We start from the raw sequence: 23058 nt of genomic DNA, 5'->3' as shown, positions 1-23058 counted from the left end.
GGGAGTGGAGGCAATGCCAGGATGGCAGGAAGGGGTAGGCAGCAGCCTGGGGGACAGGCGGGGCACTGGCTGAGAGCTCCAGAGAAGGCTGAGGGTCCCAGGGAAATCCAGGGGTCTTGGGAAGACTGGGGTTCTTGAGGAAAGCTGGGCGTCTCACGGAAATTGGGGTTTTGGGGAAGGTCTGGGTCTAGGAGAAAGCTGGGGTCCTGGGGAAGGTCAGTAGGGATGGGGTTCTGGGGAAGGGAGGACCCTCGTGCCAACCTTGTCGAAGGCCCACTTCTCGTGTGTGTACTCTGCGTACTTGTTAATGAAGGAGTCGAGCTTCTCCGGGATGATCACGCTGTTGGTGGGGAGGAAGAGGGAAGAGACAACAGGTATGGGCCAGCCCCTCCCTCCCCCTCCACAGCCTTCCTTTCCCAGCCCCCAGGTCTCACTTGAGGGTCTCCACAGGCCGGGGGTCAAAGTTGCCTTCAGCGTCCACTGTGGCCTTTTTCTCAGCCTTGGATGAGTATGAGGCATCCACATAGTCAGGGGGCAGGGCCCCTGCAATGGCGCACAGACAAGGCATGGCCATTCGGTACAGATCCGGGTCATACTTCTGCAGATGCCAGGGTGGGAAGGGGGGTCACTTCCTTCAAACCTTGGAGCCCCAGAATCTCGAAGACACACCCTGCAGCCATTAACCATCCTCCCTGGACCCCAAAATCTGAATTACGTACTCCATCCCAGAAAGCCAAACTAGATCCAGTTGGACCCTCGAACAACCCCCATATTATTCCTCTCCGAGCACTGGTCCACCTCTAGATGGACCTCTGGATGGACCCCTGGATGGACTTCTGGATGGACCCCTGGATGGACCTCTGGATGGACCTCTGGATGGACCCCTGGATGGACCTCTGGATGGACTCTGGATGGACCTCTGGATGGACATCTGGATGGACCCTCTTCCATAACCCCCAAAGTGGAGCCTCGACCCACAGATCCTCCCAGATCCAAACCTGCAAACTGCCTTGTTCCCTGAACCCCCAAGCTTGGAGTTTCATTCTGAATCCCCAACTTTGGGCCCCAGACCCTCCACATAGCCCCCTTTTTGGGACCCCCTGGGTGAGCCAGACCTTATGGGCCAAGGAGTCAAAGATGCCCCAGAAGAGTTTACGAGTGAGGTGCAGCTCTTCCTCCGAGGTGACCCCAAAGTTGGCCCAGCCGGTGGGAAGGCAGTAGTACTTCCAGCAACGCTCATAGTGGTTTGTGAGGAGCTGACCAGGAGCAAGAGGGGGACACACAAACGAGGGGTGTAAGTGGATGGCAGACAAATGAAGACCCAGGGAGACTCAGGGGTGCCATGCCAGTGCTTTTAAATTAGGAAGGAGATGTAGATTATGCAAATGACATGCTAATAAGGGAAGAAACGAGTGCTTATTGGGGAGCGGTGCTGGACCACTTATGCAAATTTAGCATTCTAATTTAGATTCAGGGTGGGCACTAGAGCTGGATTGGTGTGGTGCTACTTTACACAAATGAGCATGATGGTAATTAATCCATGGGTAGGGCAGTGTCCAAATGGACATATGGATGCAGTGATTTGCTCTTATGCAAATTAGCATGCCGAATAAAACGTAAGCAGTACCCTATGCAAACGGTAATTGGGAAGAGGCCTCATTATCCAATATGCAAATTTGAAATCAGAGACTGATTTAGATGTATTATGCAAAAGAGTCAAGATATCTGAGTTGTGGGGGGGGCTCTCCTTATGCAAATTAGCATGCAAATGAACTAATAATAGGCAGGACAGTATACAAATATTCAGAATAGCTGTGAGAACTGTTTACTTAAATAAACGCACTCATTTGAATAGTGGAAGGCCTGTGGTCTGGGCAGGGGAATAAGCCTGCTAATTAGGAAAAGTGGTGTGCCCCATGCAAATATATGCTAATTGAGGCAGGGGCTGGCTCACGGTCGGGCAAATTAAACGCTAACGAGAGAGTATTAGAGGCACCCATGATGCAAAACGAATGTGCTGGGAATTCCAGCATGCAAACGAGAATGCTAATGAGGCTTCTCTGGGGACGGTGGGCTCCCACATGCCCGGAGGCTGGGCTGGGCGGTGTCGCAATGAGCCCCCTAATTTGAGGGCAGAGCAACCCAGCGGGTGGTGCGTGGAAACGAGCGCGCTCATGCAGACGTGCCGTCACCTTGAGCGGCATTTTGGCGAACTCGTTGAGGATGGGCACGTCGAACACCAGCCGTCGCAGCAGATGCTGCAGCATGGACGGGCGGATGTACCTGCGGAGGCACGCGCAGGGCGGTGGGATCGCGGCTCCAGGCCCGCCAGACCCCGCGGCGCCGCCCCATCCCAGGCGCACCCCACCTGCAGAGCGCCATGAGGCAGTCCTCGATGACGTCGCGCTGCGCCTTCGTGAGCGAGCGGCCGCGGGACAGGCGGTACACGGTGTGAAGCATGGAGTCCACCATGATGGCGCGGTGCTCGGTTCCCGCGAAGAGAGGCGCACACTTGGTGATGAGCGGCAGCACAGCCAGGCAAAGGTAGCGGTTCAGCGCGAGCGCCATCTCCGTGGTGCTGCAAGTGGCCTGGGGCACGGGGCAGGGTGGGGACCTCAGGTCCGCTGGCGCGCGCATCCCTACCGCTGCCCTGGCACTTGTCCTGGACAACTCTGGGTAAAAGTCCCAGTCTCCTGATCCTCCCCCAAGCCCTGCCACTCCCAGTCAACCCCTTTCAATCAGGCGGAGAAGTCCCGAAGCTGATGAATGAACTCCCATGGCCCTGTTACCCATGGAGTCAACTGTGTCTTCCCAAATACGTGCGTTGGTTAAAATCCCATTTGGGAATGGGTTGTCCTTGTGATGTTAATGTCCGTAAATGTCCCTTTCCTGCTCCTTTTCAGGGCTATTTATTTGCTGGAGACACTGGTCATTTATCCAGTGGAATTCCCACATTTTGGATTTGGCTGGTCGCTTCCTTGTGCTGAGTTAACTTGTTCCTCTGTCCTCTGTATTTCCTATAAACCAGTGCTTATAGATTTGAGGGAAACGCTGGCGGCACAGTGGTTAAGAGCTACGGCTGCTAACCAAAAGGCTGGCAGTGTGAATCCACCAGGCGCCCCTTGGAAACCCTATGGGGCAGTTCTACTCTGTCCTATAGGGTTGCTATGAGTTGGAATCCACTCAATAGCAACCAGTTTTGGTTTCATAGATGTGAGTTCCAGTCTTCTTCTTTCAGTTAATGGCAGTCATTCCTCCCATTTTAAGGAAAACCTCAGCCAGTTTACCCTCCAGCAACATCCCCATTCCTCGGCCTCACGGTCAGCGACTCGGGTGAGGAACGGTCTCCACTCCCTGTCTCCAACACCTCTGCTCCCAGCTCTCTTAGGCCCTCTCCAATTAGGCCCCACTCTTCCCACCGCCTGGAAACTGCCTGCTGAGGTCCCCAGGGACCTCCATCCTGCTAAACCAGTGGCCTATTCTCAGTCCTCAGAGTGTTTGTCCTGCCCCCTTCTGTCGCTCTTCTCGTTGTGCGCAGGTCTTTGACTGTCCATGGTGCTGAGCCATCACTGAGAATGATTATTCCTATAACCTGAGTTTTGGAGACTCCCACCCTCCCAATCCCAGAACCCAGAGTTTTTCTTGGTTTTTGTTTTCTATCTTGATACGGGGGTGGAGGGCTATGATATGTGTGAGATCCGAGATCAAACAGAAGTGCTACTGCTGCCACTGGGGTTCCCGTGGCCCATCTCACATCCCTGTCTGGAGGCGGGGAGCGTGGCCAGGCTGGCCAGGGCTGCTCACCGTGTCCAGCGAGGCAGCCGCCCTCATGTCGGGCAGGAACCCCACATCCAGCACGTGTAGTAAGAAGTCCTGGTTCTCGATGCCATACACGCGGTCCAGGAAGAGAACCATGGATGCCTTGTGGTCCGGCACAAAGGATGCCAACATCTTTGGCTGTACCAGAGCTCCGTCTGTGGGCGGGGAGGGCAGGGGGTCAGGGATGCCCTCCTGAACCCACCCACCCCCTCCCTGGCATCGCCCCCTTGCTGAGTCCCAACCCTCCACACCTTTGCCCAGGGTGGGGATCTGCAGCGGGAGACTGATGATGCCCACGAGGTCGTCCAGGGGCACGAGGGAGCGCAGGATGGCGCGGATCCGAAGGGCTTCACCCTTGCCGGCTTGGATCAGCTGGAAGCGGGCGGGTGGGCACATCATCGGGGACCCCATGTGGTCATCGCTATTCCACCCCTTCCCGCCACACTGGCAGGTTAGAGCTGACCTCCGTCTCGTGCAGCTAACTCTAGAATCCCAGCACTGGGCCCAAAACTGTGGGCCCTTCTAACCCCTGGGAAAGAAATCTCAGCAAGAGAGGCTTCCTTCCTCCAAGCTGTCTGCTACACCAGCAAACTGTCGTTGCTAAGAGCACTTCAACAAAGGGGGCTTGTGAAACACCAGGACTTCAGAGGCTGTTGCTGTGTTTTCTGAAAGCAACTTTCAGTTCCAATGGGAGCTGATTGGATACCTCACTTCATAATTTATTGCTCTCTGGAAATACATCTCAGTTGAAGCTCTATATTCTTTGTGAAATTGCCTCTTCCTTTTCCTGTGGGTGTAGGGCTAAAACTCAACAACCTCTATGACTCTTTGAGTTTCTTATTTATAGAGAGTCTATTCTCATGTAAATGAGCCCATGGAGAGCGAGATGGCAAAGGGTCGTTAGCTCCCCAAGTCCAGTTGTTCCTCCTCCATTGGCAGCTGCTGTGCCCCTCCAACTCCTGGCTCAGACATCCCTCCTTCAGGAAGCCCTCCCACACTTCTCAGAGCGTGCTCAGCTGCCACCTCTGGGCTGCCACAGCTCCATGGGCTCCCCTCATCCCGGCTGACCCCTCTGCCTGTGCCTTCCGCATCCCAGCCCAGGCCCTCCGGACTGTCACTGCCTGGTGATGGTCTGCTTCCCCCACTGGACTGGGAGATCCCTGAGGGCCAGGGCCGAGGCCGTCCTGGTGACCGTTGTGTCCCCAGCATTGCCTAGCCCAGGACCACCCACTCAGTGAGCACTCAAATAATGTTGCCGAATGCCCGAATGACAAGATTCAAGGTCCAGCTGCGCGTGCCCTCCCGGCCCCCTCCCGCCCTGGTCTCCCAGGTCTCACATGCATCTCTGGTGCACAGCGCCCGAGCAGGTCGATCAAGGCGGCGTAAAAGGACATGATGGAGTGTCCCAGGTGCACCCGGTTTTCCTCAGGGGGCTCCTCCCCGAAGCTGCAGGGAAGGCGGATGGGGTGGGGAGGGCAGCAAGGGGCACGGAGGGCGGGCTGCCTCGTGGCAGAGTGGGCTGGGGAGACTCACAGTTCTCGCCGCCGATCCCTGCGCACGCCCGGGCCGTCGCGCGCGGGGTCCTCAGAGATACGGATGGCTTCCTCAATGGTCGCCAGCAGCCCCGAGCCGCCCTCGCCTCGCAGCGCAGGCCCGAAGCACTCGGGTTTGCGGATGAGCAGCCGTACCACCACGTTGGCGTTCTCCTCCACGCTCTCACCTGCCGCCCGCCGGGCCGGGGGGCTCATGAGCACTGCCCAGGAACCCTGCCCAGCAGCCCCACGGCCCAGCACTTCAAGGGCTAACGCCGGGCCCATCAGCCTCCAAGACCCTCCCTGTGTCCACTCTGAGGGACCCCTGCCCAGGCCAGGCCTGTGACCCCACACCCCAGCCCTGTGACCTCGTCTCACCATTGACAAAGACCGCGAATCGCAGGAAGTCCAGGTATCGCTCGCCCCCACAGGGGTTCCAGCCGATGTCCGGGTACCCTTTGGCCAGGAGCATGGGGCAGCTTTGGAGGCCGCAGCCTGCCAGGTAGGACACCACCTGGGGGCCAGCAGGGAGCTCAGCCAGAGGCCAGAACCACACCAACTTCCTCCCCAAGGCTCTGGGTCTGCCCATCCTGGAGCTCCTCGATCCGATTTATCTCTGGATCCCTTGGCAAACAAGCAACCTGGTCCTGTCCACCCTTGGCTCCTGCTGAACCATCACAGAGCCTCCTTGGCGTCCCTGTTCCCACCCCCTTCTCCCGGGTGTGTTCCCCACACACAGCACAGGAAGCCAGTCAACACCTGAGTCAGATCACTCCTCTGCTTGGGACCCTCCTGTGGCTCCATCTCCCTCGGAAAAGCCAGAGTCCCCCCGTGACACCCAAGACCCCACACAATCTGCTCTATCACCTCCCTGTCCTTGCCTCCCATCGCTCTCCCCCTCACTCACTCTGTTCCATCCACACTGGTCTCCTTGCTGTTCCTCAAACTCACCAAGTTGACTCCTGCCTCAGGGCCTTTGCACTGGCTGTTCCCTCTGCCTGGAATGCTCTTTCTCCATGATGTCCACATGGCTCCCCTTTACTTCCTTCAGCGCTCCACCCAAACGTCCCTTCTCAGTGAGACTGTCTCTGGCCACTCTTATCTAAACTTCGACACCTTCCCGACACTTGATATTTCACTCATCAATAGCTAACACACTATACATTTTACTTGCTCGTCTTGTTAATTATCCATCTTCCAAACTAGAACGTCAGCTTCGCAAGGACAGAGATTTTAGACTGTCTTGGTCACCGTCATATCCCTACTGCTTTGGACAGGTCCCGACACATAGTATGTATTCCACATATATTTGTTGAATGAAGAATAATACAATAACCAAACCAAAAAAACCAAACCCCTTGCCGTCGAGTCGATTCTGACTCATAGCGACCCTACAGGACAGAGTAGAACTGCCCCATAGGGTGTCCAAGGAGCAGTTGGTGGATTTGAACTGCCGACCTTTTGGTTAGCAGAGGAGCTCTTAACCACTGCACCACCAGGGCCCCAATACAATAACAGCTAACCATAATTGAGCACTGACTGTTATAAATGCGTTCAAGGATTTTATTTAATCCTCAGAACAACCCTACGAGGTTGTTTCTATTATTATGATCATTCTACAGATGAGGAAACAGGAAGGTAGAGAACCTGGTCACTTGCCCAAGGTCACACAGCAGGCAACTGGGGGAGGGGAGCAGAACCCAAGTCGCTGAGCTCCAGAGCCCACACCCTTCACTGTAAACACAGAAGTAGAGGCACAGAGAGCCAGGACAAGTGCCAAGGCCAGAGAGCTGGGAGTTGTGGAGCATGGATCTGCACTCAGCCCTTGGTGCCCCACAAATGAACAACTGGGTCCTGTCCTGTCCCTGCAAATTACTGCCCTTCTGATTCGGCCCTGGACCATCCAGAGTCACCCTTTCGAATGGGGCCAGAATCAGCAGGCACCCTGAGGGCCCAGGTAGGAGCCAACCTCCTCCCCAAACCAAGGGGCCAACCTCCACCCTCCACACCTTTTCCAGGTCCTGCTCCTGCAACGCCAAGGCCAGCTCGTTGTTGTCAATGACGGAGGCGGCCGCCACGTCCAGGGGTGTGGAGCCCTGCATGCCTGTGGGCGTGAAAGGCAGTGAGAATGATCTTCGGAGGTTCAGAACAGCCTGTCTTGCTCCTGCTTGTCTTACCTCCTCCAGGAAGCCACCCTTGACCACTCCCTTTCCAGGCCAGGTCAGGTGCCTTCCCTGGGCTGTGCTTCCCCTACCCTAGCCTTGACCACCCTGGGCTGTTGCTGTCTGGGATGGGTCTGTCTTTCCCAATACACTGTCAGCCCCACGCGGGCCAGGCCCAGGGCTGTCTCAGTCACCACTGTGTCCCCAGCACTGCCCATACAGGGTCAGACCCAGGGTTGAGGCTGGGTGTTTGCTGAATGCCTGTATGTGTGAGGGAGCCAGAGTAGGGCAGGCCTGGGAGGGGCTGCCAGGAGTGGGCTGGGAAAGGGCAGGCCCCGGGCTTGGGGTGCTCACCGAGGCCGATGCCACTGTTCTCCAGCAGGTAGCTCAGGTGGTCGAACATGGAGCGCTGGTTCTGCCGGCTGATGCGGCAGAAGTAGCAAAGGAAGCGGCAGCAGCTCGTCACCATTTTGGGGAAGCGGATCTCCTGGGGGCAGGCAGGGTAGCCGGCTGGTCGGTGCCTGCCCTCAGCAGCCCCCTGTCCTGAGCTCCTGGAACACCCATGCCTCTTACCTTGGACTCACCGCCACCGCCTCCAAGGACGTTCACCATGACCTCCATGACCGTCTCGTGCATGCCCAGAGCCCGCATCAGGTTTGGGTGTTGGTAGAAAACTTTGTTGTTCATGATGTTTCTGTGGACAGGTAGAAGGCATGGGGTCACCGGGGCCAAAACCCGTTGCTGTTGAGTCGATTCCCACCCATAGCCTCATGGCGACCCTATAGGACAGAGCAGATCTGCCCTATGCGGTCTCCAGGGAGCGGCTGGTGGATTCGAACGGCCAACCTTTTGGTTAGCAGCCGAGCTCTTAACCACTGTGCCACCAGGGCTCCAGACCAGGGGCCAAGTGGGGCCCAACTGCAGGGAGAGCCCCCAGACCTTGAGGAAGCCGTCACCACCACTGTGTTAACCATTAACATTTACTGCGTGCTTACTCCGGACCGGGGACTGCCCTACTTTACAAACCCTGACTCATTTTATCCTTATGCCCACTCTGGGAGGCAGGAACTATTATTATGCCTATTTCACAGATGAGGAAACTGAGGCATGGAGCGAAGGTGGGCTCCGTAGGGCAGAGATCTTTATCACGTTGCCCCTGGTGTTCTCAAGTGCCTAAACAAGGGCCTGGCACACAGGAGGTGCTCAATAAATGTTTGCTGAGTGAATGGATGAGACCAGTGGGTATGACGCACCAGACATTGAGTGAGTGCTCAATCCGATTATTTTTCTTATTACTATTACTACCACATACGTGAGCTCACTGAAGCCTCACTACAACTCAACGAGAAAGTCATGGCCATCCTCCATATTATAGCTGAGCAAACGGAAGCTCAGAAAGAGTACACCAGTTTGTACACCCATGTTCACTGCAGCACTGTCCACAGTAGCCAAAGGTGGAAACAACCCACGTGTCCATCAACAGACGAATAGAAGAACAAAATGTGGTACATCCATACGGTGGAGTATTACTCAGCCCTAAAGAGAAACGAAGACCTCATGCATGCTATAACATGGATGACTCTTGATGAAATTATGATAACTGAAATAAGTCAATCCCAAAAGGACAGATATTGTATGATCTCACTTATCTGAAATAGGCAAACGTCCAAAGTTTTTCAGTGGTTCCAGGGGTGGGAGGGAGAGGGAGTCTTAGCTTGGGGGGGTGCTGAGTTTCTGTTAATGGTGGGAGAAGGATCTGGAAACAGATAGTGGTGATGAAGGCTCCACAACATAATGAACGGAACCAACGTCACTGAACCGTACATGTAAAACATGTTGAATTGTTCAAGGTTTTGTTATACAATCACGTGGCGCATAGCATCTGCTCTGGCAACGTCCAACCGTATATACCTCCGTGGTCCCACATCAGAGTAAACACAAGTAGTCAAACATGTAAAAGCCTGAGAAGTCAGAATGATAGGTGGAGAGCCATGATTTTCTTTTTTTCAGATATGCACATTCAAATGCTGCCTAAAAGTCAAGCAATATGAAAATATATATATCTTTTTGCCTGTGTGTGTGTGTGTGTGTGTGTGTGTGTGTGCGCGCGCGCGCGCTTTAGGTGAAAGTTGACAGCTCAAGTTCATTTCTCATTCAAAAATGTATACACATATTGTTTTGTGATATTAGCTGCAATCCTCACAATAGGTCAGCACACTCCCCCTTTCCACCCCGGGTTCCCTGTGTCCGTTTGACGGGTTCCTGTCCCCTCCTGCCTTCTGTCCTGCTTTCGGACAGGAGCTGCCCGTTTGCTCCCGTATATCTGATTGAACCAAGAAGCACACTCCTCAGGTGCGTTATTTTGAAAAAGTATCTATCTGTTACATTTGCTGACACAGTGTCCATGCAAGTCCTGGCATCCTGCTATTTCCTAGTCTCTCCTTTATGGTGTAAATGACCCCTGAGAAGCGGACAGGTGAAGAAACTGGCCTAAGGCAGGAAGAACTGCATCTCTCACTGTAACTAGAGGAAATTTATGCAATTGTTGGCTTCACGGCTTCTGTGTACTCTGGGAAGTGGAAGCGCGTTGAAGATGGAACATGTGAGGAGAGGGGAGGTTTGAAATTTCCATTGAGATATCTGCAGCAGCAAGAGGCAAAGGAGAAGCGTTGATCTGGAAGTGAAACGCATTGGAAGTGAAACACAAGGTTATTCACACAAAGGTGGAAAATCAGCCGATGCTATTGCTCACGATTTAGGCATGTTCGCCCAACGTCCAAATCACATAACGTTCTATTTCACAGAATGTATCGTGGATGTTAAGTGATGTATGACTGTAAATATTTTTACCAAAATAAAACAATTTAAAAAAAATTAAAAAAAGAGTAAACCCCACGCCAAGAGTTACACAGTGAGTCGCAGCTGTTACCCCAGGGCTGGGCTGAGAGGTAAGGGAAGGGGACCATTACCCAGGGAGATGGGCTACCTGCTGGGAGACGGAGTATACCATGCTGAGGATGGGCCAGAATTGGGGGAAGGAAACATTAAGTATTTTATCCAGAGGACCCCTGAGGTCAGGCTGCAACTGGGGAAGGCTCCACTACCTTCCCTGGGGATGTGCAGTCAGAGGAGGAAGGAAGAGCTCACCCAATGCTCTGGATCATGAGGTTCTCCTCCTGGGGGCCCATCTGCACAATCAGCAGCGAGCGGATCTGGCCAAGGCATTCAAGCAGGCTCATGGTGTCATCCACGGAGGACGGCGAGATGGTGTATGACCGTGGCAGGGCACGCAGCAGCTCCCCAAGCCCATCATACTGCCGGTGCAGGAGGCTGAACATGGCCCGAACCAGCTCAGGGCTCTGCACAAAGTCCTCCTGGGCCCAACGCACCACTGTGTGGGACACCAGCTCCTGCAGGGATTCTGGGAAGGGAACACAGGAGTCAGAACATCCTGCTGGGGCAGGAACAGAATGTAGAACCGTGAGCCAGAACAATGCAGACACGATCTCTCTTCTGAGAAGGCTTCTCAGTTACTAACTATCCGCACTCTCCGCCTGCCAGAAGTGGGTGGATTTAGCAGATTTTTTTCTATTATCCCAGAGTCTCTGTTCTCTTCACCCTAATACCCAGACCATAGGGTCCTCTCCCAATTTCTGAAGGAAAAATAAATTCCATAACTGCAAAACACCAGAGAAGCATCATTAAGTACTTCACCATGCAACGTTGAAAGCACAAGTCACAATTGCGTTTGTTCTGTAAAAACTGCTGAATTTTCATCAAGAGAGACAATAAACACAAAGCAAAACTGTGAAGACTTTGGTATCTTTTGAAAATGATGATAAAACAACTCCATATTATTCTCCCTGCTAGTCTCCCTGGGACCTTCCTCCCCTACATCCAGCATCCATTTATCTTTCTGTCTCTCCTTCTCTCCCAACTCCTTCCTTACCAGTATTTCTGGGAGAGAAGACCGATGACCACCTGACATTATGTTGTTGTTAGGTGCCGTCGAGTCGGTTCCGACTCCCAGTGACCCTACGTACAACAGAATGAAACACTGCCCAGTCCTGCGCCACCCTCATGATCACTGCTATGCTTGAGCCCCTTGTTGTAACCACTGTGTCAATCCATCTCGTTGAGGGTCTTCCTCTTTTTCACTGACCCGCTACTTTACCAAGCATGATGTCCTTCTCCCGGGACTGATCCCTCCTGATAGCATGTCCAAAGTCACGGTATATCTAAATTTGTATATGCTTACTTGTTATAATATTCTCAAATCCTTGAGGGCAAGGGCTTTGATTTTTTCTCCCCACTGTATTCCCTACCCTGCTAACAATGCCTGCCACAGAGTTGGCCCAACAAAAGTTTCTCGAATGTTGTAGAATAAATCCTGTACCAACACTAGGGACTCTGCCCTTGTTAGAGGTGGCTAATACATCATTTGCCTAATGACACATTTGCCCAACATTGAGCATAACTGTTTTTCTAATTCCTTAGCATGGCGATCTTTTCACCACGAGAGAAAAGCAAAGCAAAGCAAGGCCACGAGGACATGGAAGCCACCATCCCAAGGTTGATGGTCCAACACACGTAGTATGCGCCCCCCACATTTGGGCCATGCTACCAGCAAGTGTCCTCTCACCTCAGCCCTCCTCTCTTCTTCTCTCATTCCTGCCCACCTGTTCCTCCCTTGCATTGCTACTTGTGGCCTGTCTTGGACCCAGAACCTCCCCCAAGCACAGGAGCCCTATCCCTGCCCCCTCCCTGGTGGTCCCAGCTCTCACTGGGTTTGCTTTCTTCAGCTGGCTGCTCCTCCTCGGGTTTCTTCTTCTTCACCAGCCGCACTTTCTCCAACAGGCTCATCAGGCGGCTGCCCAGGGTAGCCTCTTCCTCTGTTTCTTCCTCCTCCCCATCCAGCTGAATTCCTGGACGTTGTCGAGAAGGGAAGAGATGTCATTCATCTGTTTGCTTAGTCATCTGCTCATTCACTTCTTCATTCATTCATCTGTTCATTCATTCATTTCTCATTCATGCATACATTCGGGGGGTTTTCATTTCTTTACCTGTTCTCATGTTTGTTCATTTATTCATTCTTTGAAGCATTTGTCTTTTAAATCAGTTATTATAAATACATTCAAAGAATTAAAGGAAACCATGTTTAAAGAATTAAAGACAAGTATAATGACAATGACTTATCAGATACAGCATATTAATAAAGAGATAGATAATATAAAAAAGAACCACACAGACATTCTAGAGTCAAAATATATAATAACTGAAATAAAAAAATCACTAGAGGGGTTCAACATCATATTTGAGCTGGTAAGACAGTCAGTGAATGTGAAGATAGAACATTAGAGATTATCCCATCTGAAGAACAGAAAGATAGAAGAATGAAGAAAAATGAACAAATTCTTACAGGCCTATGGGACAACATCAAGTGTACCAATATATACAAATTGGGAGTCCCAGAAAGAGACGAGAAAAAGGAGCAGAAAATATATTTGAAGAAATAATGGCCCAAAACTTCCCAAATGTGATGAAAAATATTTATCTACACATCCAACAAGTTCAATAAACTTCAGCTAGGATAAATTTAAAGACCTCCATACCTGTCATGGATTGAATTGTGTCCCCCATAAAATGTGTGCAGCAACTTGGCTAGGTCATGATTCCTAGTATTGTATGATTGTGTTATCTGATGTGATTTCCTTATGTGTTGTAAACTCTACCAATATGATGAGATTATATGTGATCTCCTCATGTGTTGTAAATTCTATCACTGTGATGAGGTTATACTGATGAGGTTAACAAGATCAGCATCTTAATGCAAACTCTTTTGAGATATAAAAGAGAAGCGAGCAGAGGCACATGGGAACCTCATACCACCAAGAAAGCAGTGCCGGGAGCAGAGCGCGTCCTTTGGACCTGAGGTTCCTGCGCAGAGAAGCTCCCAAACCAAAGGAAGATTGATGACATGGACTTTCCTCCAGAGCTGATGGAGAAAGCGTTCCCCTGGAGCTGACGCCCTGAATTTGGACTTGTAGCCTACTGGACTGTAAGAAAATAAACTTCTCTTTGCTAAAGCCATCCACTCATGGTATCTGTTAGAGCAGCACTAGATGACTGAGACAATAGCTAAACACATCAGACTCAAACGATCAAAAGACAAAGAGAAAGAGAAAAATTTGAAAGCAGCCAGAGAAAAATGACTCATCATGTATGAGGGAACCTCAATAAGATTATCAGCCGACTTCTCCTCAGAAACAGCGGTTGTCATTCAGCCAACCACCTCTCCATCCAGCTGTCTGTCCAGCTATTTCTTCACCTATTTCTTTATCACTCCTTCGTTCTATCAGTTCACACACCCATCCATTCACCTGCCTATAGCCATCACCCATATATCCATCCACCCAAAGACCTGTATAAACATATCCTTCCACTCATCAGCCATCTGTTCATTAAAACATCTGTTCATTCATTCATTCTACCAATAGTTACTTAGCACCACTGTAGATGTTTAATGTAAGGAAGTCTCAGGGAAACTTCAGGGAACGTCTCAAGAGAAAGTTGGAGTGGGGTGGGGGGGTTCTTTGTGCTTCCCTCCCCTTACCACAGTGTGCCAGCAGGTCTTGATGAAAGTCGAGCAAGTACTGTCGAATATCGTCAGGGAGAGGACAGTCTTCCTCATCTGCACCATCTTTGAACTGCAGCAGCATGTTGATCTAGAAGACCATCAGACATAAGGTCAGAATCAGACTCCAAGACCCCAGATCAGAAACTCTAAGGTCAAGGACCAAAGGTCCAATTATGGGTCTCAGTCTAAGATCATGAGTTAAAGTGTGAGTTAGTGAAGAAGATACGGGAGACTAGGGCCAGAGGTTTAAAAGGGGTCAGGAGCAAAGGTCAGGTGACTCAAAATTCAGGTTGGTTCAGAGAGAGGTATGGGAGTAAGGAATGAACGTATCATTAGGGTCAGAGGTCAGACACAGGTGAGAGGTTGAGTACCGTCTCAGAGGAGGGGGAGAGGTTGAAGCTGGGGTTTAGACAGTAAGACCAGTCAGGGGGTCAGAGGTACCTGCTCCTGGGGTGGGGAGCGGAACTCGCGCGTACGTCGGGCAGTCTCAGCCGCAGTCATGGTGAAGGATTTCATGAGGAGGCCATACCGGTCCCGTTGGTTGGCCTGGAGCTTGTCCACATAGCGCTCTGCAAAGGCTGCCAGGGACTCCACACGGTGCTGCAGCTCTTGGTCACAGAAATACTCCAGCATGTGGCACATCTGTGGGTGGACAGCCATGCCATTGGAGGGATGGCAATGAGACCATCAGGACTTCCTTGAAACCTTTCTTGCTTTCTTGTCCCTCTCCATGGGCCTGCCCTGATCCAGCCACCATCAGCTCCTACCTGGATCCTTAAGCCAGCCTCCTCCATTGTCTCACCCCTCCAGTTCACCTCCCACATGGCAACCAGAGAGGTCATTCCAAACCAGCACCACTGTACTGCTTTATGCACTTCCACAATTCCCCACTGCCTCAGGACAAAGTCCAAACTCCTCAGGCTCCACCAGACTCTGTGTCTCCCAGCCCAGATAGATGGAGGCTGAAAAACAGGAAGAACCAACCCACCTGTAACTTCACAGACTCTGGCAGCTTCATCTGCAGCAGCCCCTCCTCCAAGCCTTCTTCTTTATCCCCTTCTGCTGCCTCTTCTTCCTCTTTTTCCTCATCTTCCTTCTCCTCTGCTGCTTCCTCCTCATCCTCCTCCTTCTCTTCCTCATCCTCTTCCTCTTCCTCCTCCTCCTCCTCTTCCTCTTCCTCCTCCTCTTCTTCAGTAAATACTTCAGGCTCAATCATCTTCAGAATCTGTTTCACATCCTCATCACCAAAGACACCCATCACCTACAGGAAAAAGTTTGGGTTCTTCACGTTGTCTGAAAGGTCTCCATAATCAGGTCCTGGCTTCACTTCCCAGCCCTGCTCCTCTTACACATGACAGATTCATTTGTGCATTGCCTTATATGACTCCTCTGATAAGCAGGAATGGCATCTCCCTGCCTTGTCTTTCACCCCCTTGAGATCCTCCCAGGTCCACATCCTGTCCACACCCACATGGCCCAGACCACACAGCCAAACATGAGCACCTTGCCCTTCACAGGCAAGTGTTCTTCCTCCCAAGCTTGAGCATATGGGGCTCTAGGACAAAGGCACATCCTATACCTGACGGAGGCCCTCATAGCTACCTTACACCTCCCAGCATATACCATCTCTCAGTGAGCATAATGAAGATGTTAATACATGGACAGAGAAGGCAGATGAAAGGGAAGAAGAATGAAGAGAGACAGAATGAGAGGTGGATGGAGGTGGAGAGGTGGAGAGACGGCTGGGTGGCTGGATAGATGAATTAATAGAATGGTAGAAGTTTGAAGGGGAGAGACTGGATGGGTGGACAATAGATGCAGAAGATAAATGTGGAGGGACAGTAGGTGGATGGGTGGCACAAGGGTAAATAATGTATATCTATGGATAGATGGGTAGATCGATGTGTGAGCAAGTAAATGAGTAGCTGGGTAAACAGAAAAATAAGTAAATAGCCAGGGGTGCAGAGTACGGTGGATGTATGAATAGGGTTTGTATGAAAAGCTGGATAGATGGATATATGGAGGAATGGTTAGAAAAGTGAATGAATGAGTACATGAAATAAAGGATGGATAGATGGATGAGTGGATGGATGGATGGGTGTAGGATGATTTGATGGATTTCTTGGGTGGGTGGATGGGAGTATGTACGGCTGGAGAGATGTATGGGTAGATGGACAGGTAGGCAGAAGATGGGAGAGTGGGTGGATCGGTGGATGGGTGTATGGATGGATACACAGGTGGAAGGAGGATGACGGTTGGATGAATGGAAGGAAAGAAGAAAAGATTGATAAGTAAATGGGTAGGTAGGTGGGTGAACAGATGGAATGGTGGATGGACAAATGTATGGGTGAACGGAAGGACGAATGGATGAATAGATTGAAAGCTGGATAGATGGATACATGCATGAATGGCTAGATATGGGAAAACAGATGGATAGACTGTGGATGGGAATATAAGTGTATGGATGGATGGATGGATGGAAAGGTGGGTGGAAGATGGATGGATTGATGGTTGGACTGGTAGGTGAAGACTGATGGTTGGTTGGTTGGATAGATGAATGAAAAGAAGAGATGAATAAATACATGAATAAATGATAGATGAATGGATAGAAGTAAAGGTGAGTAAAGGATGGGTAGGATGATGGAAGGATAAACTGAAAGGTGGATGGATGTATGGATGGAGAGATGAATGGGTGTTTGGGTGCATAAATGACAGGGTGGTTGATGTTCATACGGATGGACTGTTTGGAACGTGGAAGAAGAATGGGACAGAAGGAAGAAGGAGGAAGCCATTATTACCAGCAGAGTAGACACAAGCTTGAGCACCGGCACAAACTGGAACTCCACAGAGCCCCCAACGGGGTCACGTGCGTGCTGCCCACCATCTCGCACTGCCTCCCCCAGCATCCTCAGTGCCTTGTCCCGCAGGGCCTCCAGAGGGATGGCGGGGCTGAGGCGGGCCGGGGCTTCTGCCACCCCAGCAGCCGGCAGGGCAGCCACGAAACAGGGGGCTGAGAAATGATGCGGGGGGCGCAGCGAGGTGGTGACTCCGACTCCAGGCAGGCCGTGCCGGCGAGAGCCGTTGTCCCCGCGTTTTCCAGGTGGGAAGAGCGTTATGGCGCGGGTCTCCGGGGTGAGGGGCAGGATGTACTCAGAGAGCATGGTGCGGCGGGTGCGGCAGGCACTTTCGAGGTGGATGCTGATGAGGAGGTCGTAGTAGCCTGCGCGCAGTGGGCCTGGCAGATGGGCGTCCTCCAGCGCGTGCAGCAGCTGCGCCTGGTCTACGTGGCTGCACAGAGCGTGCGCCACGCGGTTGTTGCCCAGAGCGCAAACGGCGCGGTAGAGGCGGAGGGTGTGGGAATGGAAGCGCTGCAGGTCCAGGCGCTCCGACAACTCCAGGATGTCCATACACCTGTGGCGGAGGTGGGGAACACAGAGGGGGCAGAGTGGGCAGACGAGGTGGGAAATACAGACCACAGAGAGGCAAAGAGATGCTTAAGTGAGTGTTGGTGGTTCCAGCAAGGAATCCCAGGGCCTGCTGGGCCTGTGTTCTGTAAGAGGCCCTATGGGGCTGGGGCTCTGTGGATGGTTCTAGAAGATCCTACGGGGTCTGGAGGCCCCTCGGAATACATTCCTGGGGTGGTTTGGGGCCCTGGGGTATCTGAGAGTCCATAGAGAAGGTCTTGTGATCCTGAGATGTATCTGCGACCCCCAGATTGGGTCTAAACCCTCCCGGCAGGTCTGAGTACCCTGGTTATGTAAAATGGAAACTCCACGAAGGCAGGACGTTCCTGCCAGTTTGGTTGTTTGCTATATTCCCAGCACCTAAAACAGGACCTTTAAAAAAAAAAAAAACCGTTGCTGTTGAGTCGATTCCAACTCATAGTGACCCTATGGGACAGAGTAGAACTGCCCCGTAGGGTTTCCAAGGAGCGGGTGGTGGATTCGAACTGCCCACCTTTTGGTTAGCAGTCAAGCTCTTAACCACTATGTCACCAGGGCTGCAAAACAGGGCCTAGCACATAGAAAGTGATCAATGAATATTTGTTGCATGAATAAGTGGGTGTGTTTGGGGCTCTCTGAGTCGTGTCTGGGGACCCTGGGGATGGGTCTGAGTTCTCTTGGGGAGATCTGAGCACCCTGAGTTGTATGGAAGCGTTACTAGAATATCAGTTCACAAGGGCTTTGTGTCTCCAGCCTGGTCATGCAGGAGGCCCTCAGAGTTATTTGTGGAATGAATGAATGAATAAAGGAAAGAATGAGGCATGCCGGAGTCCTCCTGGGATGGCTTTGGGATCCCCAGCCATGTTCAGAGTCCTCAGAGTATTCCTGCTAGCCATATGACCACATATCTGTAGCCCTGGGTGGGTCTGGGTCCCCGGGAGTGGGTTTGAGACTTCCATGGGATATGTCTGAAGACTCCCTGGGTATGCCCAAGAGACCCTGGGGTGCATCCAGGCCTCTCTGAGTAATGTCCGGGGCTCCCTGAGATACATTTGGGGTCCTCTGGGGTATTGTCTGGGCTCCGTGATGTAGGTCTGGGCTCCCTGAGATGGGTTTGGGGCCCTCTGGAGTGGTTCTGGGTCTCCGAGGATATTGTCTGGGGTCCTCTGAGGTGGATCTAGGGCCCACTGAAGTGGGTTTGGGGTTGTCTGAGTCTAAGATCTCTGAGATGAGGCTGGGGTCCCCTGAGGTTGCCCTGGGGTCTTCTGTGGTAGATCTGGGCCCCTGGGGTGGGTCTAGGGCCCTATGAGGTTGCCCTGGGGTCTTCTGAAGTAGATCTGGGCCCCTGAGGTGGGTTTGGGGCCCTCTGAGGTGGGCCTGCAGTCTTCTGAGGTAGATCTGGGCCCCTGAGGTGGGTCTGAGACCCCCTGAGGTTGCCCTGGGGTCTTCTGAGGTAGATCTGGGTCCCTGAGATGGGTCTGGGCCCTTTGAGGTGGGCTTGGGCCCTCCTGGGGTGTTGTCTGGAGCCCCCGGGGTTCTAGGAGGAGGGGACCTGAGTTGGATCCAGACCTCAGAGGGCTCGCAGTACCCGCCCCACCCCTGTGTGGCTGGGCTGGCCCTGACCGGTTCTCCTCAGGGATGTGCAGCGCCATCATGGTCAGCGGCTCCTGGCACTGCACGGCCCAGCCAAGCCGCTCGCCGGCCCGCCGCGTGTCCACCTGCAGGAAGTGGTTGGGCATGCGGCTCCAGGAGATTGGCATCAGCATCTGCACCTCGAGCCGCGGCGGGCTCTGTGGGGCCGAGTTCTTGCGCTCGCTCAGGAACATGGCAGCTGACAACGGCATGATGTTCTGGGGGGCAGGGAGGCGCACATGGGTCAGGACTTCCAGCCCTTGCTGTCCCACCAACCCTCTTCCAGGGAGACCTCCCGGACTGCTCCCTCCCCTTAGCCACTCTGCCAGCCTGTCCCATTCGTGCCCACATCACTGCACTCTGACCTTCAGCTTCCCCAACTCAAACTGGATAACGTTCTGGTGGGTGGGCAGGACAAAGACAGCAGGAAACAGCTTCGTGTTGGGTTCCACCTGGCAAGGGAAAAGTGGGCGGGGTGAGGAAGAGGATGAGGCTGAAGGTGGTGTTGACTCTGGATCCCAACCTCTGGGGCCCTGCTGGCATCTGCACATCCAAACTTGGGCAACAGAGGCTCCACAGTGGCCGTGAGGTTGCCCTTGGGCCTTACCCCCTGACCCAGCAAAGGCCAACCTCCGCCACCTACCCCCCAGCACCCTGTCACCCGGGTCTTTGTATACATCATGTCCCTCCACCAGGAGAAAGACCTGGCAATCTGCTCCCTTAAAGATCACAGCTTAGAAAACCCTATGGGGCAGTTCTCCTCTGCCACATGGGGTCACTATGAGTCAAAAATGACTCAGTCACACCCATCAACAAGTGGATAAATATGTGATAAACGCAGTGTAGTCAAATGTTGATGGTAGACGCTTCTAGGTGGGTATAAGGGTGTTCGCTGTGTAATTCCTTCAGTTTGGCCATATGCTTGAAAAATTTCATGATAGAGTGTTAAAAAGAAAAAGCCCACCTTAGGATTCTGGCCCATCCTAGGGTGTTCTCTGATTGGTGAAAAGGTGGTGACTAGGGTCACCCAGCCCAAGGGCGATACAGACCTCTTTGCAAGTCAAGACTGTGCTCTGTCCCCTCCTTTGTGGACCTCCGTTTACCCATTTTATATAAAAGATGGTTCGACTAGGCGTTCTCCCAGGGACCTCCCAGTTCTGGTTGGTCCTGAGGACAGGGCTGGGAGCTGTTTTTGGCCTTCTCTCCGGGATCTGGCCTCAGGGGGTGTCTGGGAGGGTTGCTAATGGGGATGCTATTGACAGGTTGCTGAGGGTTGGACTCACCTGGAAAAAGGTGTTGCTCTCTTTGCCATTGGCCGTAAAGGTCATTAAGCCGGTGGCCAAGTCCACCAGGCAGCCAATGACCAGGTCCGTGTGGCTGATCCGGCCCTGTTGCCCGGGGCTCACAAAGTCCCCGCCCCATACCATGTAGCAGTTGCCGCACTTGAGGCTGGAGGAGACAGGAGTGGTCACTGCACGGACTCTTCAGCAGAGGCGCTCTGGACCCCAGACACCCCCTTTCCTGAGCTCCCAGAAGACCGTGACCTCCGAGCCCCTCCCGAAACACCCACCACCTGCAGACGTGAGCACTGAGACCCCTCACCGCAGACTGTGAGCAACTCGGAGCCAGAGTTCCTGAAGCTGGTGAGGGGTTATAGAAGGCGGAGAAGGCAGGGCAGCAGGAGGAGGGAAAAGAAAGGAGGTGACGTAGGAGGAAGGCAAGATGAACAAGGAGGAGGAAACAGAAGGGTAGACATGGAGAAAGGGGAGGAGAAAGAACACAGCTGGAGCAACGGAGGGAAAGAAATGGTAACAGAGGAGGAGGAGGAGGGGTAGCTCTAGAGCCTCCTCACTGCCGGGAGGACCCAGAGGCCCAGGCCCCACACCAGGCAGCCCCATACCGCCCTGCGGTGCCCGCCTCTCCCCAGCACCTGCTGTGGACGTGGCCTTGTTCATCCCCCATGGTCACTGTCACTGCCCGGACCTTGCTGAGGTCAAAGTTCATGTCATGCTGATGGTAGTCGGGGGTGACCCAGCCCACCCACACACAGCTGGGCTCTTGGCCGGCGAAGACCCTCACGGAATAATAGTACTGGGGAGGCAAAGGGGGACCCGTGGTCAGTGTGGGAAGGTGGGGATTCTGCGGTTCCCTGGGGCTGTAAGTGAGTTTCCCTGGATCCTCAGGGTCCCCTGGGAGTTTAACAAGAAGTTGAAGGATTTGGGGCCTCCTGGGCCTATGTCTCTCTGTTTCTGTGTCTACCGGTTATCGTTAGATTCAGGAATCCCTAGGGACTATTTTGTGATACCCTGAAATTTAGGGCCCATCCCAGGTTACAGCAAAGTAATAAATACACAATAAACCTGTTGCCGTCGATTCCGAGTCATAGCGACTCTATAGGACAGAGTAGAACTGCCCCACAGGGTTTCCAAGGAGCGGCTGGTGGATTAGAACTGCCAACCTTTTGGTTAGCAGCGCAACCCTTAACCACTGCGCCACCAAATACATAATAGCTAACACTTAAATAGCTCTTACTGTTCTAAGGTCTTCACATGGATTACTTCATTCAACTCTTACAACCACATCAGGTGACTACAATTTTTATCTCCATCCTACTGATAGGGAGACTGAGGCATACAGCGGTGAAGTGACTTGCCCAAAGGGCACCTAGGCAGTCCACGATCCTGACCGCTAGTCTCATAAAATATTCTAGACTGGGGAATCCCAAAACTATATTGGGATAATTATGATTTTTTGGTTCCCAGGAATATATTATAGTAGCTCTTAAATTTGGGGTTATTGGGGTCATATGGGTGAACCCGAAGCCCTGGTGGTACAGTGGTTAAGAGCTCAGGCTGCTCACCAAAAGCTCGGCAGCTTGAATCCACCAGCTCCTCCTTGGAAACCCTATGGGGCAGCTCTACTCTGTCCTATAGGGTCTCTATGAGTTGGAATCGACTCAACGGCGACGAGTTGTTGTTTTTTTTTTGGTGAGTGAACCCGAATATTGGGGTCCATGATCTACACTGTGAAGCCCTGGTGGCACAGTGGTTAAGCATTTGGCTGCTAACCGAAAGGTCAGCAGTTGGAAACCACCAGCCGCTCCTTGGAAACCCTATCGGGCAGCTCTACTCTGTCCTATAGGGTCTCTATGAGTTGGAATTGACTCGATAGCAACGGGTTTGGTTTTGGTTTTTGTGTTAGTCTATGTTGGTATACCCCCTGGATTTGGGGGTCCCTGGGAGTTATATCCGTGTACTTACAGTTTCATTGTGTTTCTGCCATTTTTAAGCACCTGGCTATATGGATGTGGGGGTTCAAAGGGTTAAATCAGTGTGTGCTGTAGTTTGTGGGTCTCCAGAGCATATTAGGGTATACCTAGATACGGGCATTTTTGGGAATTGCAACACTAAATTTGGAAATTTGGGAGTTCCCACACTATGCTGCAGGGTCCCAAAGCCGAGGGTCCCTGGTTCACACCGTGGTGGTGTTGAGGATGATCTCAGGGTCATCGCGGTTGTCCGTGGGCACCACGTCATGTGGGAGTCGGGGCAGGGTGGGGGTGGCTGGTGGTTGGGTCATCATGGCGGCCTTCTTGGCCTTGAATAAGAACCTGGTGGTGGGGAGAAAAGCTGCTGTGAGAACTAGCTCTCAAGTCCAGCCCCCCAGCGCTTCCCTACGTCCATCCTAACTACACCCTGCTTCTAATACCCAAGGCCTCACCTCTAGAGGGAGAGAACTCCCTGAACTGCCCCAACCTGATCCATTCTGTAGGTGCTACACCCAATGCCTGTGGATGCTGGGTAATCCAAATTTATAGGTGCTTTCTGGGAATA

The 23058-nt window shown here is 52.5% G+C and overlaps 1 protein-coding gene across 1 annotated transcript in view; it reads right to left on the bottom strand.

Moving 5' to 3' along the window:
- RYR1 (ryanodine receptor 1) overlaps positions 1 to 23058 on the bottom strand; it is a 131783-nt gene that overhangs the window by 67722 nt on the left and 41003 nt on the right. Inside the window, exons 29-53 of the mRNA XM_023742308.1 lie at positions 23006 to 23049; positions 22703 to 22835; positions 21156 to 21316; positions 20509 to 20674; positions 19591 to 19677; positions 19217 to 19443; positions 16949 to 17561; positions 15139 to 15411; positions 14592 to 14792; positions 14127 to 14238; positions 12298 to 12438; positions 10661 to 10934; positions 8087 to 8207; positions 7868 to 8000; positions 7361 to 7455; positions 5730 to 5865; positions 5353 to 5539; positions 5157 to 5265; positions 4071 to 4191; positions 3805 to 3974; positions 2369 to 2589; positions 2193 to 2283; positions 1116 to 1256; positions 435 to 598; positions 262 to 340 (exon numbers count right to left, since the gene is read on the bottom strand). Coding sequence (XP_023598076.1) covers positions 262 to 340; positions 435 to 598; positions 1116 to 1256; positions 2193 to 2283; positions 2369 to 2589; positions 3805 to 3974; positions 4071 to 4191; positions 5157 to 5265; positions 5353 to 5539; positions 5730 to 5865; positions 7361 to 7455; positions 7868 to 8000; positions 8087 to 8207; positions 10661 to 10934; positions 12298 to 12438; positions 14127 to 14238; positions 14592 to 14792; positions 15139 to 15411; positions 16949 to 17561; positions 19217 to 19443; positions 19591 to 19677; positions 20509 to 20674; positions 21156 to 21316; positions 22703 to 22835; positions 23006 to 23049 — 4200 coding nt within the window. The remainder of the gene's footprint in view (positions 1 to 261; positions 341 to 434; positions 599 to 1115; positions 1257 to 2192; positions 2284 to 2368; positions 2590 to 3804; positions 3975 to 4070; positions 4192 to 5156; positions 5266 to 5352; positions 5540 to 5729; positions 5866 to 7360; positions 7456 to 7867; positions 8001 to 8086; positions 8208 to 10660; positions 10935 to 12297; positions 12439 to 14126; positions 14239 to 14591; positions 14793 to 15138; positions 15412 to 16948; positions 17562 to 19216; positions 19444 to 19590; positions 19678 to 20508; positions 20675 to 21155; positions 21317 to 22702; positions 22836 to 23005; positions 23050 to 23058) is intronic.

This window comes from Trichechus manatus, unplaced genomic scaffold (assembly GCF_000243295.1).
Source record: "Trichechus manatus latirostris isolate Lorelei unplaced genomic scaffold, TriManLat1.0 scaffold00207, whole genome shotgun sequence".
Classification (NCBI taxonomy): domain Eukaryota; kingdom Metazoa; phylum Chordata; class Mammalia; order Sirenia; family Trichechidae; genus Trichechus; species Trichechus manatus.
This window is presented reverse-complemented; position numbering and strand designations above follow the sequence as displayed.